The 21,358-nt window shown below is 35.8% G+C and overlaps 4 protein-coding genes across 6 annotated transcripts in view; 1 reads left to right on the top strand and 3 right to left on the bottom strand.

The window, feature by feature from the left end:
• Window positions 1-1,256: 1,256 nt before the first annotated feature.
• Window positions 1,257-9,185, bottom strand: LOC106765472 (U6 small nuclear RNA (adenine-(43)-N(6))-methyltransferase). 3 transcript variants are annotated; one of them, XM_014650114.2, is made up of 9 exons: window positions 8,874-9,184; window positions 4,880-5,368; window positions 4,600-4,805; window positions 3,544-3,979; window positions 3,233-3,437; window positions 2,126-2,233; window positions 1,899-2,045; window positions 1,738-1,807; window positions 1,257-1,408 (listed from the first exon to the last, which is right to left on the bottom strand). In XM_014650114.2, the coding sequence occupies exons 2-9, from the start codon at window positions 5,110-5,112 to the stop codon at window positions 1,338-1,340; spliced, it is 1,476 nt and encodes a 491-aa protein (XP_014505600.1). In that variant the 5' UTR covers window positions 5,113-5,368; window positions 8,874-9,184; the 3' UTR covers window positions 1,257-1,337. The 3 variants fall into 3 exon arrangements, with proteins under 3 accessions (XP_014505600.1, XP_022639017.1, XP_022639018.1); XM_022783296.1 differs by lacking the exon at window positions 8,874-9,184 and adding an exon at window positions 7,847-7,939; XM_022783297.1 differs by lacking the exon at window positions 1,899-2,045 and having other exon boundaries at window positions 8,874-9,185.
• Window positions 9,186-11,579: 2,394 nt separating this feature from the next.
• Window positions 11,580-13,597, bottom strand: LOC106766231. Its single transcript, XM_014650977.1, has 4 exons — window positions 13,220-13,597; window positions 12,865-13,069; window positions 12,080-12,571; window positions 11,580-11,908 (listed from the first exon to the last, which is right to left on the bottom strand). Exons 1-4 carry the CDS (start codon window positions 13,595-13,597, stop codon window positions 11,580-11,582), a joined length of 1,404 nt encoding a protein of 467 aa, XP_014506463.1.
• A 3,041-nt stretch (window positions 13,598-16,638) lies between these two features.
• Window positions 16,639-19,238, top strand: LOC106766230. The gene is made up of 2 exons (XM_014650976.1): window positions 16,639-17,962; window positions 19,159-19,238. The coding sequence occupies exons 1-2, from the start codon at window positions 16,639-16,641 to the stop codon at window positions 19,236-19,238; spliced, it is 1,404 nt and encodes a 467-aa protein (XP_014506462.1).
• A 472-nt stretch (window positions 19,239-19,710) lies between these two features.
• The window catches only part of LOC111242048, a 6,269-nt gene continuing 4,621 nt past the window's right edge, over window positions 19,711-21,358 (bottom strand). The window contains exon 2 of the mRNA XM_022783294.1: window positions 19,711-20,135. Coding sequence (XP_022639015.1) covers window positions 20,083-20,135 — 53 coding nt within the window. The 3' untranslated portion in view covers window positions 19,711-20,082. The remainder of the gene's footprint in view (window positions 20,136-21,358) is intronic.

Below are 21,358 nucleotides of genomic sequence, written 5' to 3'. Positions count from 1 at the left end.
AACGTTCAAAACGTTACTTGATTTTATTTTATTTCTATTGGCTTTAGAGTTTATTTTATTTATGTCAAAACGTTACAATTTCGTTATGTTTTATTTTATCTTTTAGACTACACTTTATCTTTTATTTTAATAAATGTAACATTATTCATAATAATTCATGAAAATCTCATATAAATATAATATATAGAGATGAGATATCTCAGCTTATTTAACTGATATTTTAAGACTAAATTAAATTTATTTTTTCATTATTTCAGTAATAATTTTAAAATAATATTATAATATGAATTAAATATATTTTTAATTATTTTAACATGAAATTGAAATTTATTATTTATTCAAAGTTTGATATAGTTTTGTTTTAAAATTAAAAAATATGAGTCCTATAATCTAATTGAATTTAAAAAAAAAAAAAATGACATTTTAGATTAATGTTTAAATTGTTTATATAGTTTAATATGTTTTAATTTAAATATTTACATGAAGCATAGTTTACCACATAAAAAAAAATTTAATTAAGTATTATATTAAATATTATAAAGTTTTACAAGATATCCATCTCAATGTTACCACAAAACAACTATCTTTGAAATCATACTCAACTCTTTTCTTTTCCCAAGAAAAAATCCACCGATATTCTAAAGTTTGTTTTTAATCACTGTCTCAGCTGAGAAGCAAATAAATCTTACTCTTCTCTTACAAGACCATCAAATTTTATTGAACTGTCAAAATAGAAATCACATTTCGAATCTATCAGCCTAGAAAAAATTGCATATAAAACAAACATTGANAACTTGTAAGTTTAAAAACTACTTTAAAAATAGAAAAACTTTCTAGTTTTTAAACAAGTTAAAGAGAAAATGTTTTCTTTAAAACAACTGAAATCAGAATTGTCAAACATTTTCTTTCCTTTAGGACCAGTTATGAATTTAAAACGACCTTAAAGAGGAAAACTTGAGATTTCCCAGAACGTATGTTCGCATGTGCTATCGGATAATCCTTATGTCAATTCTACAAAAGCATGGCTTATGATGATCATTACACAAGTCTTTTGATTCCTTTATCACTATAATCAATTCCATTTAGATTATAAGTTGTGATAAAATAGTTAATCTCCTCTGAACAAATCCTAGAGAGGATCTTCGTTTATCTAAATCTGTTAGTTATCAAGTAATATATATGGGAAAGTTACCTTGGCATTTTTAAAATTGGATCGCAAAAAGCTACAATTTCCAACTGTGGTTTGGTGAACAAAATAAAACCATCACTAATTGCTTTGTATAAACCATTAGTCCGCAAAGTAGCATTCAAGAACATCTCATCAAATAATAAAAAACCTACAGTGATTTAGTACAAAATTTACTCCGCAAAGCTTCCTCTAATTTTTGGAAAATCACAGAGAATGCTCCTGCATAGAGAAAAACCCAAAACCAGAGTTATTACTAGATAGCAGAGGTGCTGCCACTTGATCTTAACCATAGCAATTAGCAACATATCAAATGTAGGAATCAATGTCCAAGGTACAATCATGTGACATGTAGGAAGCCAATGACAGTAATGTGGTCAGCAAATTATCAGACTGATTGCATTTATTTTATGATGCACATCAAGTCCCCCCTAAGAATTATAAGTTATTCCACCAAAGCTATTTGTAGTTCCTAGACAAAAGTGCTACACTAAAATAATGGAAAAGACATTTAGAAAAATTGAAATTGGAAAAGAAGGTTAGAGAAAAACCTGATAACGGGCTATCCTTGTCTTGTAACGAACCTTTCACCAACAGTGTCCCAGGGATTTGCTGAAAAACCTGTACGATAAGATACATAACTTAAGATCAACTAAATTCTGCCAACTAAAGCCAATTTTGAAAGCCAGGTAAGAAAAGATAACAAGCATACTGATATACGAAAGCATAATCTCTCAAGAGAAAAATTCAAACTCGATTCATTAGATGTCTCTCTTGTAGGTTGGCAATCAGTGGAATCATTGACAATTGTTAATTCATTCCTCAAGATTGAATCACAATCATCTTTTGTTACTGCAACCTATCATAATGAGATCTTGATTAATAGCTACGCTAAGGACATTAAATCAGAATCTGAGTCTTAAGAGTAACTGATCTTACATCCACTGTGAAAGAGGAGGTATTCAATGAACAGGATAGACCATATGAAGAAAAGTAAGACTTAACACTTTCCAACACATTAATGGCACCATGTTGGCGTTGAAGACCCTGAAAAATAAATCTGTTTCAACACATTCGAGGAAACAAAAAAGTGACCAGATACATGAAAATGTTATAGGTGTAATTAATCACTATGTCAAGCCAATTTAACACGTATTGAAGATCTTTTTCCACTACAGAAGATCATTAAATAACAAGCAAATTTTAGATTTTCACGAAAAATTTTAAATTCATATAAAGCTTAACTTTTTGTACTAATCCTATTATGATTGCACAACTTTATTTATATAGTTATTTGTTAAGAAGTAGATTTTAAACCCAACTCAATCCTACAAAACCGGCTTGTAAGAAGAGGTTTGCACTATCTTATATTACTATGAAATCGCTTTATCTCTAGTCGATGGGATTCCAACACACCTCTCTCATGCCGAGGTATATACATTTTGTGCGCGAGACTAGACATTAATGGGTGATCCGATAACCGCCCGAGCAGGTGGAAGAATAATTACCTAACAACAAATTCCGCTAGGATAGACTTTTAAACCATGACTCTGATATCATGTTAAAAAGTTGACTTAATCTGACAAAACCGGTTTATAAAGTGAGGTTTGCACCTACTTATATATACTATAAAATCGCCTTATCTCAAGTCGACGTGAGACTTCAACATTATTTAATTACTTCATTTCCACTCTTCTAAAATAAAGGGTTTGAAAACTCATAATAACAAATAAATTTTTTAGTGAGACTTCTAGTTAAGTTGTTTTATCTATTTCTAGTTCATATAATTTACAATGAACACTGCATGTCTGATTGACATTTGAAGTAATTTTCATTGCCTTCTAAATCCTACTATTCACTGCAAATTATGATTCGCAGTTCAAAAATAAACACAGAAGTTCACGTTTCAAATGGTGATTTCTAAAGCTTTGGTTTTTAACCATGCCAAATAGTGCTGTGTTATCCATGTATATGCATGTGAGTTTGAGTCTAGATAAAACAATGCCATAATTGAAAAAATGCAATATAGATACTAGTACAGTCTACCTCAAGCGTGAAGGATGTGTTCTTTTTATTGGATAAAGAAATTGATGACTTCTGCACCGGTGGCAAGAAAGACCAAGCAAGCCCCCACTGGTATGTCCTGCCTTGAACAAATTCAGTTGTCTTCACTATGGAAACACCAACCCCCCAAAGTTTTGATACGAGGTACTTAAGATTTGACTTTTTACCAACCATTGAAGTGAACCACCTATGAACAATTAAAATGAACGAGTCCATATTTACTACAAGCACGAGGATGTAATTGCACAAATATGAAAAACCAGGAATTATTTTGATAAACAAATATTAATTACCGAAAATGCTGTTTCAATTGTGTACTATCTTCAATGATACGAGTAATGAAGGCCCTTTCACCACCAGGACAAACCATTTCACGAGAAGTTCCACCACAAGCCGTTTTGGGATTGAGTCCAGCTTCCTCCAAACTTTCAAAAAATGGTGGATTGCACATACAAAAATCAAACTTCTCATCATCCCTGACCACACCAACAAGTATGGGAGGTCCACGATAACTCTTATTCTCACAGGCATGCAAATCAAGAGGCAAAGGAGCTACCTCCATATCAGTTTTCTTGCACAAAGCTATCTGGTCACTGTTCACTAAATCTTCAACTTCCACACAGGGAGGAGCATTATTGTCTTGAACCCTTCTGATTTCAATCAGATTAGAAATATGTGGATTACTACTAACATTTTTTTCTGCCCACTCAATTGCAACATCAGTCACATCTGCAGTCGGTCAATCAAAGCAAATTTAAATATCAATTTTGATATCAGTTACACAAACTAGACTGCCAAAAACAATGAATAAAACTTGGACAAATTTTCTTATTTTATTTTTGGGAATCCAAGGTATCCCAAGATGAGAGCTGAGAACTAATCCCTTGAGATACAAAAATTCATCTATTAGCCTAAACCTTCAATGACATTCTTAAGAGGCATTGTCACACCATGTTGGTGTTCCTTACATGCTTTTGTCGATGTCTTTAAATACCCACGGTGTCCACAGTTGAAGGTCAAGAATTAATCCTTCAAGGTACTAAAATTCATCCAAGAGATTGACCTATCCCAATAGATATATTTTCACAAAAATAGACTAGAGATTGAATCCCTGGCCCCGTGCCTAACCAATAGATTTATTACCTACTAACCATGTGAAAAAAAACTGGTGTTCCTAGTGCACTTTTGATTATATTTTCTAATGAAAATTAAAAATTCATCTAGTAATTTTTACGATCCTTCATTGGGCACATTGAGAGAGTAAAATTTATATTTTAATTGAAAAATAACATCAAAATCATATAAAGAGTTACATCTAACTTATATAATTTTGTCAAAAAACAATATACCTGATCCAACAAAACTCCAGCCATGGAGGGAAGCACCAAGAAGAGGGTAAATGCAACTAGCTCCCGTTCCTATGTCGAATCCCCTGACCTTGGAATCACTTGAAATGGTCCCAGGAATGATGTTAGATGAAAGAAGATGTTCAAGCCAGTGAATGTAATTGGAGCGGTTGGGCACAGTGGGACATAGTTGTCCACCAGGAATCCACCTACCCAATAGATAACATCAGCAACAATATCAATATACGATTCAGCAGTGAGAGAGACATAGAGAGACGCAAACCAAGTCAAAGTGTGACGACGATGGAGCAAGACACATGTGAGTTGACGTATGGCGTTGAAGTCAGTCCAATCAATGGTGAGGCGCATGTGAGGAGGTGAGGGATGGACGAATGACCGGAAGGAAGGGTAGAGAATTGCCAAATGGCCAAAGTCTTCTGGTTGGCTTTCTGAATATACAATGTCATTGTTTTCTTGTTGCTGTTTGTTTTTCTTCCTTTTCTTGCTCCCATCCATGTCTCTCAATCCAACCCTTTCAACTTTCAAACACAACTTTTTTGTTTCTTTTCACACTCGCACAATGTTCAAGGTTGTGGATTAAAATTGAGAGCACATTGTGTGAAGTCAAGGAGCCATTTTGCACATTTTCCTCCGTCGGAACTGGTGTGGTGTGCAAGATTTTAAAATCCGCCTGCTGTCTTGAATAAATATCAACTAAACTTCATTTCCCATGTGCGAATTTGACTCTTAGTTATGGAAAAATGTTAAATGCCTGAACATATTGTACCATTTTAGTTAGATAAGTTCACTAAAATTCAATCTTCAATATTGTAAATTTTGGTAAAAAAATGTATATACAAGATGGCATACCAACATGAATAAAATTAGTAATTGAGGTTTTAAGGCTTTTTTTAAATTATAAGACATCTCTAATGGAGGTTTTTCTCCAATGGATGGTTTATTTATTTAAATCAGAAAAAAGAATCAATACAATAAATAGAGGGGATTTGATATCTTCTAATAACAAAGATATGACACAAATAAATTCTAATAACACATATAATCTAGATATTCTTGATTATATAAAATCAACTCCTTATTTCTATAATTATAACAACTGCAAAATGGTACTTGAGGACGAAACCTCAACTACAAGGGTAGAGGAAGATTAAAAAGTAGAAGGAAAAAAGAAAATATAATCCGAGAAGAAAACAATTTCTAGTACACTGGTCTAACCCCCTGTCATTTGTCCCAAACTTTGCATCGAACCCCAGTCACCATAATGCTCATGCTGAAAGTCTAAAACCAAATCAAATGAAGAACTTTCTAGCAAAATATGTTTAGTCTGTAGGCTTCCACTTTTCTTAGTTGTTTAGGCTAAAACACAATTTTGGTTCCCCAATGTTTTCAATCCCCAAGTCTGATACTCTTATTTAAAAACAAAAATATTTAAAATCACTAATTTTGAAAAACTAGGTGACTAAATGTCCCTATTTTGAATTGGGGATACAAAATTGGCCTTTTAGCCTGAATTTTATTATGTAATAAATCTTAAACTGACAAGTGGATAGTGATCCAAATTTTAGATAACTCCCTTCACTGAGATATCATTGGCGAATGCATTGAGAATCACATAAAAGAATTATTTTGTAACACACTTTTTTTTCAAGGGTTAGATCCCCTCTTCAATAGGAAAATGAGTTATTCTGCAAAGAGCACAAAGCAACCTCAAACAACCAGTCTCATTACGAACTTACTTGGCACAACTCACACGACATAACTAAAAACCATCATAGGTTCAAAAGAAGATGATAGGAAGAAAACCATATATTTATGCTGAAACATGTAACATTTTGCACCATCAAAGATGTCACACCATAATCCCAAAAAAAAAAATTACACCAAAAACCTTTCCCTTACCATCCCAAAATTAAATACTGAGGAGAAGCGCCAAGATGTCTTGGAACCACCACTATACCCTTTTATGCAAGACAATAATGTATTCTTTCCATTTTGAGGAAACATCCACACGAACAGTAAGAGACTAAGGAAGAAGTACTAATAACACCATAATAGTGCTTTGATATGACTACTTTCATATCATTAAGAGAAAAATAATAGGGAATATTGATTTTCTAAGACTTTCAATTCTGGTATGAAAGAAAAACAATGAACATAGTGAAGCAAACGCAGGCAAGACTCAATATTCACGTGACCCAATTCATACAATGTTCATAGATATCATCGATTCATGCTATCATGTTGAAACTTCAATTCTATGATGCACGGGAACTTCTTGCAAAGTTATCTTTGAAACTTGATTTGATACCCCCTCATTATTCCAATTTCGTTCACATTATAAAGCATCAATCACTAGAGATTGAAAGCAAAACTATGTACATTGCAGAACAAACAGAAAAAAAAGTACAAGCATTCGTCAAACAATTCAAATAGCATGCTTCATCTATTTACCCCAAGAATGATCCAAATTTGTCTAATAATCATAAATATATAAGGCCCAACAGAAAACCCGTGTAAAAACCATCTTCCAGGAATGAAAAGGATAATTTTCATCTTTTTGGACTAATCCACAACCTAAAATCTTTTGAGGCAAAAATGGTGTTTTACTCAGAACTTAAATTTTCTAGTACCCTTATAACCCTAGATCCCCACCAAGGAACTAGCAGTACGCTGCCACACCCTTTTTTTAGCATAAACAGCATAGAGTTGGCAATGGAAGGTAGTAGTTGACAATGACATCTAAACTAAATGCTACACCTAGTATCAATTTGAAAACATCCCTCCCCTCTAATATGTACATATGAACTCCCTTGGCATAACAACCAAAGAGACACTACTAATTCTCAGGAAGAGGCTATGAAGAAAACCATAAACCTATGCTTAAACATAAAACAGTTTGCACCATCAAAATATGCCACACCATAATCCTGAAAAACAATTACAAGAAAATCCTTAAAGTCCCTGACCATCCCAAAATTAAATAATGAGAAGAAGCAAGATGTCTTGCAACCAGCACAATACTCCTTCCCACAAGACAATAATTTGCTACAACTACTTTAATTTCATTTCACAGTGTAATTATCGTTGTCTATCAGAGTGGTTAAGAGGAAAATAACAAGAATACAATAATTATAGTGAAGCAAACGCGAGCCAGACTCAACATTCACATACCAAATTCAGACTTTGTTCATAGACGTCATTGATTAATATTATCATGTTCAAACCTCACCATGATGCACGGGAGCTTCATTTGTAAAGTTATCTTTGAAACTTGATTTGATATTCCAAATTGCTCCAACTCAGTTGGTATTATAATGCATCATTCACTAGAGATTAATCTCAATACTATATACACTGCATAGCAAACAGAAAACAAATACAAGCATTCATCAAAAATTACATAACCAGCTTCATCTATTTGCGTCAATAATTTTTCAATGTAACCTTATAACAACAAATATATGTCCAAATTAAAAAGCCTTGTAAAAAAAATTTTCCATGAATGAAAAGAATAATTTTCATCTTTTTGAACTAACCAACCAACCCAACATCTTCAGAGGCCAAAATGGTGTTTTACTCAGTACTTAATTTTTCTCATACCCTTAACCTTAAATATCCCACCAAGGAACTAACATTAACCAGCCTACATTTTTTTGTAGCATAACCTACCCAGAGCTGGCAATGGTAGATAACAGTTGACAATTGTTAAATATAGTGAAAATTATATACTGAAATTAATTCTTTGTGTTAAATACACATATAGGGTTCTCTATTTATAATAGAAGAAATATGGATTAAACCCAAATACAAATGAATACGTAAGAATAAAATAAAATAAAATAAGAACAATGTTTTTCCGACTATATTTTCCTAATTATCGTAAAGACAATATAAACTAAATATAATATCTAACAACAATGACATCTAATCTCAGTGCCACACCATAAGTAAAATAAGCATCCTAAAGGGATGATATATGACAAGGCTTTCAAGTGCAACAAATAAACAAATGTCCTTATATTTTCTCCTTCGCTCTACCCACATCACCAAATTGAGTGGCGTAAAAATTGCTGCTTTGCAAGGAAAAGGGTATTAAAGGAGCTAATTCTAAATTGAGTATGTGTCCATAAGGCTCAAACAACACGATAACAATTGGAAATGAGATAGGCATGAATCAAACACACAAATACACGCTTCAACTAAATGGAATTGAAGGGTAAGAGGGTGAGAACGAAAGAAAGAGCCAACATACTCACCTCCATAACCAAAACTGTTATATCCCTTTTGTTAGAATTAGGAATTTTAACTCTTTTTCAGACTTTAGCTTTCAGTTAGTTCCTTTGAAACAAATACACTGTCAATTGTTGTAACTGTGTGAGAAGGGCGTGTACTTGAATTCGGAAATAATCCGTGAACAAGTGTTCGGTGGTGCAGCGGTGACTAAAACCTTGTGACGGAAGAGTGGCAGAACAGTGCAGTGCAGGTGGTGCAAGGACTGAAGCTGTGGCTAGTGATTAGAGAGAAAAGAAAGACCATTACAAGATCCAAACACGACCTTTGCTTTTTATAAACACAGCGAATTCGGCTGTTGTAAACTAAACAACTTTTGATTTTATAATTTAAAATATTTTTATCACAATTTCAACTATTAATCTTTTATCAGTTAATTTTAAGTATAATTATCTTTCAGAGTATATTATACATTATTTGTTTTGCAATGTTCAAAACGTTTCTTGGTTTTATTTTATTTTTATTGGATTAAGTAATTAGGAATGGGTTCCATCACCCAAAACAAATTCCCACCACGTCAAAGCTTAATCCTGCACCTATAATCAACGTAGTAATATTGTAAAACTTTATATTTCATTCTTAAATCGCCTCATCTCATGTAAAATTGGAAAAACAATATATTTCACAAATCCGAAAGAGTGACAACAAGATGTAAAATATATTTTTCTGTCTTTCCACTGCACAGTACAACAAGAGTGACTTGAAAGATTCCCTATGACAGATGGGAGCAGGCCAAATAATACAATAAAAATGTTTAATCATTTCGAAAGTTCATATTTATGTATATTCGTGTCATTGTATTTTTAAAGAACTCAACTAGGTCCATTTTTATGTATAATTAAGTCATTTATAACATTACCATTAATTGTTGCGGACGACGTTAAATTTGTTGACTGGTAGTATGTTGAGCTAGCATTTAATAAGCACGTGGCACAGTAAAAGGTCATTAAGTGGCAGTTCCCTTTCTCCCAAATTAGGATTTTGCAGATGAGGCAAAGGAACTTGTGTCGTGCCGCACAGAAGGAGAACGAAGGCACTCGAAATTCCTCCCGTGGTGGTGCGTTGGATGATGATGCTTCTTACAGGTTCGATTTGGGATTTTACGCAAGCAGAAAGAAGCATTGGCTGGTAGAAGATGAAAACGTTGTGGTTTCTGTGATTTTGGAAATGATTTGCAGGTTTTGGACTGTTGGTGGTGGTAAAGACGCAAAATAACTATCAATATTGTGCAATGATGATTGAGATCCTAATTTATATGTTTCTAATAGATTGAAACAAATACCACTGTCTCTTGCTTTTCATGTTCAACACACGCCATTGTACTCCATTGTTCATTGATGGCTAAATTTTGTTTTCTCTCTTGGCAAATCTAAACATAACTTTGTTTTGGGTGTGTTTGTTTTTTTATTTTTTGAGAACTGATTTTAGTTCCTACACAAAATTGCAGTATGAAATTGTTTTAGAAAATAGTTTTTAAAATCAGAAAGTGAGAAGGAAATCTTATAGAATTTTCTTGTTCCTACAAAAAGTGATTTGCTAAAAGAAAAAAAGTTTTTCAACGCCCGACCACCACAGAGAAGAGAACACCCTTTCCCTTTCAGATATTGTTTCTGCCTTCTGCTCTTTCATTTTCTTTCTTTCTCCAACCACTTTGAAATTGCTTCTACTTCACCCCCACAAAATCTTATTATCATTTTCAATTTCATCCCAATTCCTTCCTGGATCGCCTTTTTCTACTCTCCTCTTCTTCTCATGGCTGCTATTCTGCGAGAGCTCGAGTCGATTATGATTATCTCATCAAGCTTCTCCTAGTCGACGATAGCGGTAATTTATTCATATTTTTTTAATATTTTTTTTAAGTCTTATGCTATAGTTCTTTGATTCCTTTGTTGTGACTCGATTTGATCCAGTTTCTGATAGTGGATTGTTTTATTCTACTGAATTTTTGTTTGTGGTTAAAATTGACATTACTTGGGTGCTTACTGCTCAATGATTTTAAGCTGTAAATGAATGATTATTACTTTTTTTCAAGTGAATTTTGTGTTTGACGGTGTACTGTGATGAATGGAGCTAGTGGTTAATTGTCAATGAAGTTGCACATGAAAGCACGAGGGATTGTGGTTCCCTCTTTGTAGGTTGATGAAAGCACGAGGGAGATGGTGGTTTTGCCCTGACTCGTGGCAGTGCGGTTTTTTGTTGGGTTTCTCTACGTTTGATTTATAGGTGGTGATGGATAAAGCTTTGTAATGGTGCGTCAATGGAGGAAGCTTCCACGTAACACTGCCACGTCATTAAAAATTGCATAGTGAGTAAGCCAACACACACAAATTTTAATGTCGTCCACTATATTTAACGACAAGGTCACAATTGACTCAATTTTACATAAAAAGGGACTTAATTGAGCTCTTTGAATACGAGGACCTAGTTGACACGAATCTGCACAAATAGGGACCTTCAAAATGATTAAACCTAACAAAAACCATAACTAACTTCTTCTAGAACATCAGGCACCAACAAAAACAATAAAATGGGATATATCAGACAGACCACCCAACTGGTCTTTTCACCAATCTTTTGGGCCTAACACCATCATCCAAAGGACCTTGTGTAACAATACCATCCCCTTCGGCAAGGACCTTGTCCTCAAGGTCATACAATGATTTGAGTTCCTATCATTTTTCCCACGATGTGTCATCTGGAGACAACTCGTTCCACTGAACCAAGGCAAAGCGAGTGGGAACACCATCCATGGGTATTGTCTTAAAATCCAAAACAAGCAATGAAGTAACAAGGGGACTGTTCTCCACAAACTCAGGAGGAAGATGGTCAATACTTGGAGGAACAGCTCCCTCATGACACTTCAACATAGAACAGTGAAATACATTGTGTATCTTGGACTGTGGCGAAAGCTCAATCTTGTATGCAATTGGTCCAATACGTTCAAGCACTTTATAAGGGCCACAGAAGCGCTTGGCTAGTTTATGATACTTGTGTCCAAAAACTAAAACTTGTTTATATGGTTGAAGTTTCAGATACACCCATGACACAACCTCAAATTTTCAATCCCTACGCTTCGAATTTGCAAGCTTCTTCATTTTGATTTATGCTTTCAACAAATTGGCTTTGAGAAGTGAAAAAATCTCCTCACGAGATGTAAGCACAGAATCGCAACCTGCATTAGAAGAAGTGTCTTCAATGTAAGTAGGTATAGATGAAGGTGGCTTTCCATAAACCACTTCAAACAGAGTTAATCTAAACCCAGAATGGATTGCATTATTGTAGTGGTATTCTACCCAAGGAAGGTATTTGAACCAATGGTTAGGTTTGTTGTGGACAAAGGCTCTTAGATATTGCTCAATGGTGTGATTCATGACTTTGGTCTGTCCATCCGTTTGAGAATGGTAAGAGGAGCTCATTCGGAGAAGGGTGTCGCTGAACTTGAACAAATCAGACCAGAAACGACTAATGAAAATCAGGTCTCTACCCGAAACGATACTCTTTAGCAACCCATGGTGTTTGCAAACCAAAGTGACAAACAACTCTGCTACTTTATAAGCGGTGAAGTCTGAATGTATAGTGCCCAAATGGACAGCCTTTGAGAAACGATCCACGACCACCAATAACATTGTGTAACCATTAGAAGGAGGGAGACCAATTACAAAATCTAGAGAAATGTCTTCCCAAACAAATGTCGGGATGGGTAACGGATGCAGAAGGCCTCCAAGATGCTTAGTATTATACTTAGTTTGCTGAAAAACATTACATTGAGGTACAAACGCCTTAACATCCTTGGCCACAGACTCGACTCCCAATAAAAGTTTGCACTCAATCGTTTCATAGTTTTGCTGACCGTAACATGGCCTCTAATAGGTGTCTCATGGAACTCTCTTAACAACAAAGGAATGAATTTGGACTTGTCACTGAGCTAAATTTTGCCACAATAAATAAGTAATTCACCATTCCAATTGAAATAAGGATAAGAAGAAGGATCTGAGAGATATTTATCCCTCATAAGGATGAAATCTGGGTCAAGTAACTTTGATTCCTTTAAATCACGCAAAAACACAAATTGAGGAATAGTGAGCAGGTGCATCTTACCCTTAGTAAGGCAATCAGGTTGTGAAAGAGCATCAACCACTTTGTTCAGCTTCCCTTGTTTGTACTGAATTTCACAACCATAATCGAGTAACTTAACAAAATAATGTTGTTGTTCTGGGGTCTGAATAATCTGAGTCAATAACTCCTTCAAGCTCCTCTGATCAGTCTAAATGATAAAGAAATGGCCTAGCAAGTATTGGTGCCACTGTTTCACAGCACTCTTAATGGCATGAAGCTCTGGAACGTAAGCAGAGGACTTGGATAAACGAGGGCAGAACACTTTACTGAAATAGGTAATCAGATGATTGTCTTGAGTTAATATTGCATCCATTGTCGATCCAAAGGCATCAATTTTCACATAGAATGTCTTAGAGAAATCAGGCAATGACAAAACAGTAGTATTAGTCATAGCATATTTCAGTGTATCAAATGCTTGTTGAGTTGTGGAAGACCATGTGAAATTCCCTTTGAGAAGGTCTGTCAAGGGTTGTGCTATTGTTGCATAACCACGCACGAACTTTCGATAAAACCATGCTAATCCCAAGAATCCGCGTAGTCCCTTAGTGCAAGAGGGAGTTGGCCACTGAACCATAGTTTGGATTTTTGCAGGGTCTAAAGACACACCCACTTCAGTTACAATGTGCCCCAATTAGGTGATCTGTGATTGGAAAAAGGAACACTTCTGAGGTTGCAAGTAGAACTGATTGTGTTCAAGTATCTCAAATACCTGATAAAGTTGTGACAAATACTGAGCAAAATCTGTACTGAAGACCAAGATATCGTCAAAAAATACAATAACGGTCTTACGTAACAAGGGCCTAAAGATGTCATTCATAGTAAATTGGAATGTGGTTAGAGCGTTGCACAAGCCGAAGGGCATTACACAATACTCATAATGACCATCATGTGTTTGGAAGGTCGTTTTGTGAATATTAGTGGGTTGGAGGCGAATTTGATGGAACCCGGAAGTGAGATCTAATTTCGAAAAACATCATGCAGATCCCAACTTATCCAACAACTCATCGACAGTGGAAAGTGGAAATCGGTCCTTAACGGGATGGCATTCAAGGTGCGATAATCCGTGCACATACGCCACAAGTCGTCCTTCTTTTTCAAGAGAAAAATTGGAGAAAAGAACAAACTTGAACTTGGTTGTATCCACCCTAATGCAAGCATTTTGAAAACCTCCTTCTCTATTTCCAATTTCTAAATTAGGAAAGAGAGGAATAACGTAATCAGTTCCACGAGACGAAGGCAAAGATGTTGGCTTAGAAAACAAAGGGAGAGCTTCTTCTAAACTAAAAAAACGTTTGATTTTATAATTTTAAATTTCGTTATATCTTTTATCACAATTTCAACCATTAATCATTTGAAAAATATTTTTTTAATAATTTTTTTTTTACAAAATATGGTAACTTATCGTTTGTTTCAAATATTTTTTCTTAAAATAAATTCAAACATAATGAAATAATAATACATGACTCACTGTGAAAAAGTTGTTTAAAAAGGTTATTAAAATATTATGATCTTTCTTTTATCGGTTCGACGTTTGAGTTTATAATTTTAAATGTTATATTTTTTTATCACAATTTTCACTATTAATCTTTTATCAGTAAGTTTTAAGTATATTTTATCTTTTAGAGTATATTACATGTTACTTTTTTTTTAACGTTCAAAACGTTACTTGATTTTATTTTATTTCTATTGGCTTTAGAGTTTATTTTATTTATGTCAAAACGTTACAATTTCGTTATGTTTTATTTTAGCTTTTAGGGTACACTTTATCTTTTATTTTAATAAATGTAACATTATTCATAATAATTCATGAAATTCTATTTTAAATATAACATTTAAAGGATGACATATCTCAGCTTATAACTGATATTGTACGACTAAATTACATTTATTTTTCACTATTTCAATAATAATTTAAAAATAATATTATAATATGAATTAAATACTTTTTAATTATTTTAACATGAAATTGAAATTTATTATTTATTCAAAGTTTGATATAGTTTTGTTTCAAAATTTAAAAATATGAGTCTTATAATCTAATTGAACTTAAAAAAAATTAAATGAGAATTTAGATTAATGTTTAAATTGTTTATATAGTTTAATATGTTTAATTTAAATATTTAAATATTTACATGAAGCATAGTTTACCACATAAAAAAAATATAATCACGTATTATATTAAATATTATAAAGTTTTACAATTAGATATACAACACTAAATAGGTATAGAAGCAAATATCTAAATATTTTGAAGCAGACGTAAGTGTGAATACCCGTGCATCAAATTCAAAGTAGAATTAAGGACACAAGATATCCATCTTAATGTTACCACAAAACAACTATCTTTGAAATCATACCCAACTCTTTTCTTTTCCCAAGAAAAAGATCCACCGATATTCTAAAGTTTGTTTTTAATCACTGTCTCAGCTGAGAAGCAAATAAATCTTACTCTTCTCTTACAAGACCATCAAATTTTATTGAACTGTCAAAATAGAAATCACATTTCGAATCTATCAGCCTAGAAAAAATTGCATATAAAACAAACATTGAGAACTTGTAAGTTTAAAAACTACTTTAAAAATAGAAAAACTTTCTAGTTTTTAAACAAGTTAAAGAGAAAATGTTTTCTTTAAAACAACTGAAATCAGAATTGTCAAACATTTTCTTTCCTTTAGGACCAGTTATGAATTTAAAACGACCTTAAAGAGGAAAACTTGAGATTTCCCAGAACGTATGTTCGCATGTGCTATCGGATAATCCTTATGTCAATTCTACAAAAGCATGGCTTATGATGATCATTACACAAGTCTTTTGATTCCTTTATCACTATAATCAATTCTGTACTGGGGGACGTCCGGCCGTAAATATTCCGGATAGCACTTAGATTTTAATGACGACATCCCCTGAGAAGCACGTCCGTTAAAACCGGACGGCTTCAGGAAAAGATGATCGGTTACTAGTCGATAGTCATCAATGGGTGGCCAGATCATTATCAAAACGTCAACAATAAGCTAAATAGGATTAGAGATACTTGGGCCGATGCAATGACGACATCCCCTGAGAAGCACGTCCGTTATGACCGGACGGCTTCGGGAAAAGATGATCGGTTACTAGTCGATAGTCATCAATGGGTGGCCAGATCATTATCAGAACATCAGCAATAAGCTAAATAGGATTAGAGATACTTGGGCCGATATTGGGCCATGATTAAGGAAAGCTAATTATCGGCCCATCACAAAAACTATAAATAGAGATCAAAGGTAACAGTAGGTGGTAACATTTATTGTGCATTTATTCAGTTCGATAACTTTCTCTTTCTATCTCTACAAGTGGAATTGAGGACTGACTTGAGCGTCAGAGTGCTTTTAACAGGTACCCGACCAGTCGAGACCAATAGGAGCGAGGTGAGATCAAGGACGGACAGAGGAACTGTGATCAAGTTGAGTAATTGTAGAGGGAGATCCCAATCATCCGAAACATTTTGGCGCCCACCGTGGGGCCGGAGGATTATACCTAATGGTGATCACGAGAAACACTAGCACCGAGGATCAGACGAAGATGATGAGATTGATGGAGCAAAGGATGATGGAAATGTAGCGAAAGCATGAGGAGGAGATGGCAGTCGTGCGGGCAGAGTGCTTGGCCCGGATCACTAGGAGTAAGAGCGGGGTAGCCGGAGGAGAGCAGGGTGAAGGTGCTGGGGAAAATCAAATACCGTTAGAGGGAGAAAATAGTAGTGCTCGAGCGGAAGGGAGAAAGGAGAAGGGGAATAAGGAGGACAGTCAGTTGCTGGTTAAAGTAGAAGAATCGACCACCCTGGTGCCGTTTGTACGGGAGATCATGGAGGTACACATCTCAGAGCAGTTCGTACCCCTTCAATTCAAGATGTACGATGGGACGTCCGATCCGACCGCCCACGTCAAGTCATTCATCAATGCCATGACCTTCCGTACCGGTTGTGACGCCATTTGGTGTCGGGCATTCTCCTTATCTCTAGAAGGAGAGGCCTTAGAATGGTTCCACTCATTACCGGTTAACTCCATTGAAAACTTCAAGAGTTTGGGAGAAATGTTCAAGAAACAATTTGCTGCGTGCAATTCGGAGGACGTGACGGTGGTGGATTTGATGAATCTTAGGCAAGGAAAGGAGGAACCGTTGAAAGCCTTTATGGATAGGTACCAGAAAATGGTACGGAGAGTTAAGGCGCTCGGCCTGGAACTCGCCCTTCAATACGTTATGCCTGCACTCAGGCCGGGACCGTTCAAGGACAGTATCTGCCGGAACCCACCTCGAACGATGGAGGAACTCAGGCAGGGGGCGGCCGATGAAACAAGGGTGGAAAACATGAAACAGCAATACCAGAAAGAAGTACAGGAGGCTAGGGCGGATAAAACTGACGGAAAGAGGACAGACGGTCAAACAAATCGGCAGAGCGGGCAGAAAGGCAGAGAAGGACCGAGGGGCCCACGTTTCCAACAGTACACCTCTCTCAATACCCCCAGGGCCCGGATACTGCAAGAAGCATTGAGCGCGCAGATCATGCAAACTCCGTTAAGGTGTCCCACCCCTCCGGGTGCGGACCTAACCAAACATTGCTTATACCACCAGAACTCGGGCCACGACACGGAGGAGTGTGTGACACTCAGGGATAAGATTGAAGAGTTAGTCCGAGCGGGGCGTTTGCAGCGGTACGTAAAGATGAATGTGGCCGACCAGTATACCGACAGGCCATCAAGTCCCAGGCAGAGGAGTCCAAGGCGAAACAACAGACCAAGAAGCCCCAGAAGGCAAGAGCGAAATACAAACGTGCGGAACCATAGGCCTTCACAGGATGTTGACCGGCATGAAAGGAGGAGCCGAAGTCGCAGCAGGGACGGGGACAGGCGACGTCCGTTGCGAGGAATAATAAATACGATATCCGGAGGATTCGCGAGAGGAGGTTCTACCTCCTTGGCAAGAAAAAGGAGTATCCGGGCATTACGGTCCATACATGTCGTTGATGTCCCAAAGAGAACCATGCCCCCCATCACATTCACTGATGGGTGTCGTGGCCCATACAAATTTAATTGCATATTAGAAATGCAGTATAGCTAGGGAATGACCCCTAGGTCGTCTCCTAAAGACCAATTTTGCGGTTCGAGAATCGAGTCTAACACGAAGGGGGGGGGTTTGTGAAAGGTTTCACCATGCACGAAAATGAAATTAAAACAGTAAAAACGAAATTTCACGCTGGAACTAGGCAACTCTGACCTTTGCTCAATGTTTTAACCATAACTTTTTCTACAGAGCTCTAAATGAGATGAGGTTTTTTTTCCTGGAAAGTAGACTCAATTATCTTTCATTTGATATATAAAACGTAACATTTGGAGCTCTGGTCTGGTTGCAGTTATTTTTTTAAAATCGAGTCCAGAAAGTGAAAATGCTAAACCAAATACTAAACTAAACAAATATCTAAACACAATTAAAATTAAATTAAATGCAAAACTAAATTAAAGAAATTAAAAACAACTAATCCTACAATGCAAACTAATTTAAAGCTAAGGAAAATAAGCAACCATGGTTTTTCTTTACCAAGCACGTGACCAAGTGGCCAAAGAATTATAATTGCTTCTGCTTCTAAGAGCCTCCTTGCCGTGAGTGTGATTAAAAGATGCAAATGAAAGTGTGCCTCCTTTTCAATTGTTGAAATTTGATGTTACAACTCATGCTTGTGCCAACGTGAACTTGTTTCCCAATCATAAAAAAAACACGTAGTAGCTAGGCTTCATTCCCCAAGAAAACAATTTGGTAAAGTTACCAAATGATGCACACTACTAAAGTAACGTGTTGCTTCTAGAGTGAAGGATGATTCACTACTCTTTTGCTAAATAAATAAAATTGGAATGTGATATCATGAAGTCTTCTTCTCGGTAAAAGCATCCAGCCCATGGGTTACTAACCAAGCCATCACTTCAAGGAAAAGTAGAATAGTAAATTTTCAATGCTTTCTCCTTGACCAAAACCACTCCTTCACGGCAATTGAACATTAATTATTGGAAACAATGTTACGGCAGCAGCAAAATGGAATCATTCTTCACTATGCATCTCTTCCTTCCATTAATATTCAACCCAAAACGAATTGCAAATGACCTGCAGCATTTCTCCTCTTTCCATCAAACAAAATACGTTCCTCTCTCTTCAAGCCAAAAGTAACGTCTGATGCTCCCAATGCCTAAGCAAAGAATTGGTTTTACTTTCTACTACCATGGAATCCGTGCCTCCTAAAGCCAATTAGCATCACCTAATTTTGGTTCTTCAAAAACCGTGCCTCTTCCATCAACCGAGAGTCAACACCATACCTCCCTCTTCATTATGAATAAATACATGAAAGACTCTTCAATTAGAGATTGAACATTCAACTGGACACCAACTAGCTTGGTTACTCAATGCTTCCAAGTAAATAACGAAACGCATAAGTCTGCAGCCCTCCCATCAATCAACGTAAAGCAAGTGGAAGAAAGGAAATATTCTTGCATCAATGCATCCCAAAATAAAAGACAATGCTTTCTAAAATAAGAATCCGTCTCTCTCAAACAAAATTCGAATGCCAACGTGTGTATACCCCAGCCATCAATCCGCACCTACTTTCCATGTGCACGAAGGTAAATGAATCAACAGATATGCAAGAGATGAATCACCTTTTCAAGATGAAAGAAAGAAAATGCTTCTCAAAATTATGTAGTTCAGCGTCCTCAAAATACAAAGGAAAAGTGTATTTTTCTCCTCATTCCCCTGTTAAACCGTAAAACAACCCATCAAAGCTCAAAAACATTCCAGCCAAAGACCCCGTCCCCCAGTAAGTGACGGCTGCTGAATGGGAATCCCTAGGTCTGAAAATTACCTCCCATGGTGGGGTCCACACATTTTTTTAAACCCTAGAGCCATGTCACTATTTTTTTTACAATTGGGCTTAGTCTAACCTAACAAAAATAAGCCCAAAATTATACAAAACTTAAATTAAAAAGTCTAATCTACTAAATTAAAAATTGACTAATCCTAAAGTGCCTTTGTGGAGAATCTTCAATTTGCAAGGTGTTCTTCCAAAAGTCCCAAAGAATAGTTCCAAAATTTCCCTGAAAATAGAAATAGGAATAATTAAGCTCAAATAATTCAAATTAACTAAAATGTGAATTATTGGTCTAATTAAGCCCAAATGGTGAAAATGACACAATAACTAAGAATTAAGCGCAAATCATCAACANAATTCGGCNCGAAAAACTAAGTTAATGGTGTAAAATATTGACTCATCAAAATAGACCACACTTAGTCTTTTGCACTCCTGGGCAAAATCAAGACGCAAAACAGGGCACAGCACTGAGGACATCAGGAAGTGACACGGATACGACAGACAAACGACAACGACTCANAAGGACAACCACAGAGTTGCATAGTTCTCACAAAATCTGGACAGTGAAAGGCATAGGCAGAATCCCCACACAGAGTCAGTGAAAGCAAATACTCACAAAATCATCCAAGCAGTTCAGTACATGGAAAACAGTCAATCAGTTCGAGAGATGAATCAAAAGCAACATAGCCTCACAGATGCACACAATCAGTGTCTCTCTCAAGTGTTTAAGGTAAAACAATGTCACTCAATGCACCCGAGAAAGCAAACACAAACAGACTTGGCAAGCCTCTAATATCAACACTCAAACACACATGCATGTTCAAATCACAAGGTCTTTTCATGATTGTAATGGGGCCAAGGACAAGGGAGGATATCATATGGATGAGAAGCTACAAACCAAAGGAAATAGAGGAGCAATGGGGAACAAGTGTAAACACAGTCAAATCACACCCAAAACCTCTAACTCAATCCTCTTCTTGACTCCATTATTCACACAATTTTTTTTTTCTCATTTTTCTGCATTTTTTTTTTTTTTCATCTTGTCTCTTTTCTTTTCTCTCTTTTCAGAACACAATTCTAAGAGACAAGATACATGATATTTACAATGCAACCGCAAGAAGAGGACTCACTAGCCAATTCATCTGCAACTCCTAAGAGACCACACTTATTCCCAAAACAGTTCCAAAGCTCCAAAATTCCCTAAGGTTCAGGTAATCATGGTTTTTCGCTTAGGCTATTGTATGAGCTTNAAAACAAAGAAATGGGGAAAGTATAGGCTCAAGGGGGCTAACAAAGAGATCATAACAGGGTAGGCTATCTGGCTAGAGAGGCTCAATCAACAAAATGCCTTTATCATTTTCAAACATGCTCATGAATCAAGAATTAACAACAGAGTCAAGCCAAGGTAAATGTGCAAGCAATCCAGAGACATATCACACACAAGAAAGA

Source organism: Vigna radiata, chromosome 7 (genome assembly GCF_000741045.1).
Source record: "Vigna radiata var. radiata cultivar VC1973A chromosome 7, Vradiata_ver6, whole genome shotgun sequence".
Taxonomy (NCBI): Eukaryota; Viridiplantae; Streptophyta; class Magnoliopsida; order Fabales; family Fabaceae; genus Vigna; species Vigna radiata.
This window is presented reverse-complemented; position numbering and strand designations above follow the sequence as displayed.